Source organism: Oryzias melastigma, linkage group LG8, assembly GCF_002922805.2.
Source record: "Oryzias melastigma strain HK-1 linkage group LG8, ASM292280v2, whole genome shotgun sequence".
Taxonomy (NCBI): Eukaryota; Metazoa; Chordata; class Actinopteri; order Beloniformes; family Adrianichthyidae; genus Oryzias; species Oryzias melastigma.
The window spans coordinates 1,957,518-1,963,832 of NC_050519.1; the positions used below are offsets into that span (position 1 = coordinate 1,957,518).

The 6,315-nt window shown below is 39.4% G+C and overlaps 1 protein-coding gene across 1 annotated transcript; it reads right to left on the minus strand.

The window, feature by feature from the left end:
• Positions 1-2,240: 2,240 nt before the first annotated feature.
• On the minus strand, positions 2,241-5,358 carry si:ch211-198p11.6. The gene is made up of 6 exons (XM_036213102.1): positions 5,158-5,358; positions 4,912-4,966; positions 4,729-4,839; positions 3,677-3,814; positions 3,466-3,564; positions 2,241-2,352 (listed from the first exon to the last, which is right to left on the minus strand). The coding sequence occupies exons 2-5, from the start codon at positions 4,915-4,917 to the stop codon at positions 3,475-3,477; spliced, it is 345 nt and encodes a 114-aa protein (XP_036068995.1). The 5' UTR covers positions 4,918-4,966; positions 5,158-5,358; the 3' UTR covers positions 2,241-2,352; positions 3,466-3,474.
• Between the last annotated feature and the right edge of the window lie 957 nt (positions 5,359-6,315).

Sequence of the window (6,315 nt, forward strand, 5' to 3'; positions counted from 1 at the left end):
TTCAACTTGTGGCCAAAAAAAGAGTTCTAAAATTTGACAGAAGGAGCAGATGCATGGAGTGTTTTGGTAATCCACCTCATTAGAGACAGAAAGGACATCAAATCTGGATGAAAACGCTTGATTTTTTATTAAATCTTTAACACCTTAGACGTCGCTGGTGACGCTTAAACACAAAATCTTTAACAAACTGTAACTTTTCAACCGTTAACACCATAATTTTTAGCGGAGGAGAAAGGAGATAATCTGCTGGAAGTTGAAAAGAACAAACACTTTGAGGATTTTGCTTTAAAACTGAAACCGAAAATTAGAAAAATGCTGTGTTCATGCGCATTCGGAATAATCAGAAAAATGACTGTCCGACTCTGAAAACAAACAAAAATGACATATTTCCCAACACAACATGAGTAAATCCAGAATAATTTCCTGCGCCAAAACAAAGGTCAATGTGTTAATAATGTGCAATAGGGAAAATAAAGCAAATAAAGATTAATTTTTGAATTTATTCCTGCTTGGGGGCCCAGATAAAGTATTTCAATGGGCCGTGGTTTTCCCACCTCTGGTTTAAAGCCTTTGTCTCAATTGTACAGGCTGTCTGGGGTGAAAAATGGAGAAACCTGTATGGGGCGCGCAGGTGACCCACACGAAATACCCAAGTTGTAGACCGCTCAGTGAATCTGTGAGGAGAAAATCTTCATGCACATTTTTTTCTACGGGTATGCTGCGGGCGTCATGTTGTTATGCAATGTGCAGGCGTGTTGTATGATTTTTTTTTTTCTTTTTTTTCAAACCCCCAAAACCTGTGGAGCACACAAGTAGCCAGTTAGAGCTGTTCATGCTCCTTATATGCAGCCTGACTGTTAGAAATGAGGAAATTAGACAATTGGTGATTGAAAAATGAGAGACAGCTGAGCTGTATCTAGGAACTGTGTGCTGGGGCTGCTGGGAGATGTAGTGCTGTCAGTACTCTAGAAGTGGCTCCCACCAGTGACTCCTGACACTTTCATTGTCCTTACGAATACCTCATGATACATTTACCACATGCACGACAATGAGATGTTCCATTTTCATGACGTCCATTGATGTGGCCGTACAAGCCTCAAGGTAACTGCAGACATACCTGTGCTCACCTGTGAATGCTCCCCTCCACGGGCCGGAAAACCCAAAAACCTGCCAACCCCCCCCCCATGACTTTGGCTTTATTGTGTTAAAGACTGTGAAGATTTTTAAATTATATTTCATTTTTATGCAGAATTGTGTAAATCAAGAACCCTCATAGATTATAAGGTTATTTTCACTAGAATTTGAATCTGAAAGCGGCAGCTTTTGGTTTCCCCTCAGGCTGACGGAGGCGGTCCGCTCATGTGTCAGCAGAACGGTTCCTGGTACCAGGTGGCCGTCCTGCCTCACGTAAGCAGTTTATCCGGGGGGAGCGAAGCAGATGCTGGGAGAACTTTTCAAAGACTGGGTCACTTTCGAGACTTCCTGACTCGGACAGCGGGGCTATTCCTGGCGCCGACCTTCAGCGACGGCAGCAGGACGAACAGCAAAGGCTCCACCCCCTCTCCTACCACCATGACTACCACCATCAGCTCAGTGACGAGTGGAGGCCATCAGGCCCGGTTTCCTCTCTGCCTTTGCTTGCTTCTGTTGTTTCTAGTGTTTCCTAAGTTTTCCTAGAACTGAAAACTGGAGTGAGTGTGATCCAGTCTGATGAAAATCCTGTTCTGATGATGGAGGACATAAAGAAAATTCAGCTTAAAGTTGAGTTGAGTATTTTTTTTTTTGTATTCAAATTGCTGTGAATCAGAAGCAGACAAAAAATGTTGTTTGAAAAGACCCCATTTGTGATGTAGAAAAGGCGCTGGGCGGGGCCACGAGCTCCCTGCTCCGCCCCATTCTGATGCATCCACTTACAAATAGATCCATGAACGTCTTTGTTTGCCTCGTCTGAGCTGGAATCTGGATCTACGGCTGATAGTTCTGATACTTGCGGCTGTGAGGGGCTGTAAGCTAGTGAGAGACCATTTAAACGGATGATGGGAAGTGGGTGCAGGCTTGCTTCATTCTAACAGTCCCACCCACTACTCTAATGAACTCCTGCAAAAACTATGTTCCAGAAAACTACAAACTTTTTTATTATTTAAGCTAAAACTGAAAGAATTATATATTTTTTAAAAAACACTGAATGCTTTGAAAATAAATGATCAAAGTGGGACTTTAAAGACTTTCCAGACCCAAGGTTTTTCCTGAAAAATATATTTATTCAAAATATTGCATACTAACATATTACATTCATGCAGAGAGATTGATAAAAACATGGCAGACGTTTAGCGGATCCACTTCCAGCTTTTTCTGTGGAAGACAAAAGGTAAGAGGAAACTTGATGTGAAGGAAAGCTGAGACATCCAGATCTCCATTTCAGTCCCACATCTGTGTTGCCAGATAGGGTCACGGTTTTCCAGCCCAAAAGTAATTTAAAAACTGCCAGACCCCACAAAAAAGTAATTAATCATCCATTATTCAATGACTCTCGCTAAGATTAAAAGTCCAACTTTGAGACATTTTCTTAATGTTACAACTGCCATTTTTGCAGTCAGAGCAAAACATGAAAATAACGGATCTTTATTTGAAGAACATAAATTTAAAGAAAATGTAATTAAAATACTTCAACTTTAAAAAGGACAGGGGAAAATGCAAATAATAAAATAGATGTAACTTATCATGAATAAAAGTGGAATTTATTCTTTCACTTTTCGTGAATTTCATTTAATGAGCAGATATGTCCTTGTGAAAGTGGTTTCATTAGTAAAAACCTGTTCTTGTGAATATGATATATAATACGTTTAATAAAACATTAAATAAATGAAATAAATTACTACCTGAAATTGTTCTTAAAATCACTTGGTGTTTTCCTAATTTAACACCAACAAAAAAAAAAAAAACAAAAAAAAAAACTTGCAAGCAATTATGTGCAGCTTTATGTCAGATCTGAACCCTAAATAAACGTGAAATACAGACTGTTATATGGAAAGAGAGGAAGTGGAATAAAAATGTCAAAAATGAGTTAAAAAATGATTAAATTATTATATTATCATCAGGTACATTTAACTCAGTTAGCATGGGATTGTGTAATCTCCTGTGAGGTAGAGCTCAGTGCTGCTGAAACAGGAAATATGCAAAAATTTTCAAAATAAAATCAGAATCATACATAAATAGTATTTATAGAACTAATTAGCTGACACATTTATTATTAGGTGCTCATGATGGCTAGGATGCTCGCAGGTGGGGCTCCCCTGGCTGCATATTCCTGCTTGAAATATATTTCAGTAAGAAACTAAAAACTGGCCCACAATTATGTCCACTCACAGTTTTTGCCCACAAATTTACAATCAAAGCCGACCAATGGGCCGGGAAAGTTCCCAATCTGGCAACACTAAGAGGTGTAAAGTAACAGAGCGCTGGCACCTCGGTCGTCTACTTGATCCGGATCTCGAAGCAGAGGCAGTTGCAGGACTCGCACTCAGGCGGCTGGCAGGTACAGGCACAGTCCAGGTTGACACACGGCTGGGGGTGGGGGGGTACCATAAAAATCATTATGAGAACAAATAAAGCTCAGATTTACCAAACTTGCTCACTGAAACATTGAAAATAGTCAAATATTACTCGGGTCACTCACATTGGGAAAAAGGCACGGATTAGGCAGGAAGGACCTGACGGCTGGCAGGCGGCAGTTACACATTTCAGCCAATCGGAGGCAGTTCTCACATAGAGAGACATCCGGACAGCAGCCGCCACATTCTGAGGAACAGCGGTCCTTTGAGAGGAAGAAGAAACACAACTCATCATCGACGCACAACAAAAACAGAGTCTTCAAGGTGAAATGTAGCAAAAATGTCACAATCACTGACTGTATATGAGAACTGGACTGGGTGAGAGTGACATCATCCATAGAAAACGGTTACCTTCCAGCTCCAAGCAACAGAAGTCAATTCAGTCGCCATGTTGGAACCAGACGTCATCAGTAAGCAGTGATTGGTTCGAGTTGGAATGAGTCATCATTTCTATGGCAACCACGTTCACCAATCAGGAGTGAGCTTGTTGGAAGGCCACACCCCCACAACATTAAAGTGGACTACATGAAATCTGTCAAACATTTTGGGGCTTGAAAGTGGAGGCCTGCAGGCTCCGCCTACTTTTACTGAGGATCTGATTGGTCCATTTATAGCTTGAATTAACTGAACTACAAAAAAATATAAAACATAAAAAAAATATCAAGGACGTTAATAAAAAAGTATTTCTGGTTTATTTCTCTATACAAGTCTGGGATTTTGGCTGCTTGAAGCCTGCGGGTACTTCCTGTTTGGAACACCAGAGGGGGAGGAGTCACTCAGTCCAGTTCTCAGATACAGTCAATAGTCATGCTGTGTTTTGCATGAGTTATATATCAAGGTTCATTGAGTTTAAAGGGATTTCTTCATAACACAAGTATGATGATGCTCCAAAGAGACCTTCAAGTCCCACTCCAACATCTTTTAGTCTATTTTCAAAGCGTTTTCAGTGCTTGTTTGATCATGTTTATGTCATTTTTAATCAAAATCTAAAAACTTGTCGTTTTCTTGAACATAGTTTCTGCAGAGCGGCAGCCCAGTGTATTTTTCACAAATCAATAAGATTTTTTTCCAAACTGTGTTTTTGTGTGTGTGTGTCTGCCAGGTCTGCGGTACCAACCTTCAGGCAGTATCGGATCCAAAACCCAATCCCCACCAGAACCATGTACAGGCTGACTGTGATGATCATCACAGCGGGCAGAGGAATGGCCAGCCCCCAGATGGGCAACACCTGAAGAAATGGCAGGAAAAGACACGTCTGATGGTGCAGCCCACGAGTTTGAAAGTGGATTTAAACACTTACCTGCATGGTGTGAATCTGGGGTGAGGCGTTCACTTTTTACGGAATTCCTACAATTCTGTCAAAAAACGAATAATCATCCGTTTACTAAACTATTTTAGGTTAAAAACAAACATTTAACTAAATGAGAGGCATTTCTATTCCTGGTAAATATAAATGTTGTTGTGTGTGTCTATGTTGTTGTTAAGCTTTGTGTTGGAAATCCCTAAAAATTGTTCTTTTAAACATCAAAAGCTAACAAAGACTCACCGCCTTTAAGCCCCGCCTCCTCCGCGGTGTAAACAACGAGCAGCGACTTTCCCACAAACTGAATAAAGTCCCACATTTTCATCCTGTTCAAATACAGCGAGAAAAATAAAAAGAAGCGTGGAGCTTTTGAAATCAAACCGAGGCTCGCGCGATGGCGGATGGCACAAGCTGCGTCGCCGTGGAAACGGACGGATCCCCGTAAGGGTCAAAAAACGCGAACCGAAAAAGCAAAATATAGATGCACGACAAATTTCTCTTTGAAGCCCTAATAAGTTTTCCCATTTACTGTTTTTATTGGCTTTAAATTTATACTTAAGTCAAAATAAATGTCGTCCAATTAAGACATTGTTTTATCCGTAACCTAAAAAAAAAAAAAAAAAAAACAATTTTTGGTGTTTTTAACAAGTTCTTGTAGCATTCTTCTTATGATGGCGGACATATAAAAATTATATTTTGTACTAAATTGTAGTTAGGAGCAGACGAAAAAAATACAGCTTCAAAAAGAGCTTATTTGTGACGCTGTGCAGAGACGGGAAGGGGAGCGGTGTTGCTTTGTGGCGAAACTATGTTTATTTACATCATTTGATCAAAATCACCTCAGTTGAAAAAAAAATAACTTTTGACATGAAACGTGGATATTTCAAGTAGGGCAATATTTTATTTATATTATTTCCAAATTCATAAATTCAATGCTTTTTAAGATCCTGCATACCGCCCCTTTATGCTTTTGACCAATCGGATGGACCCTTTCGTGCTGTTGACCAATCAAAAATAGCCCTTTTATGATAGAAGTGTGCCCTTTACTTAGACAAGGAAATGATTTATTAGTTGTTTCTTATTTTATGCATGTATCACAATCATACCACTATTTGTTCATAAAGAAAAAAAATTGCAACATGAAAAGATTTTAACACTTTTGTGGTTTAAAATTTGTCTGAGGTAAAATTCTGCTGAACAGTAAAATCGATTAATCAAAAATTTGTCATCACGATATTAGCTTATAGCAAAAGATGACACCATTTGAGATAAATTGTCATGTTGACGAATCAAATGGAGCCCTTTTATGTTTTATACCCTTTAACGTAGACATGGATTGTTTGGAACATAATTTAAATTATGCTCACTTTTATTCAAATAATGCAAGACCGATAACTGATA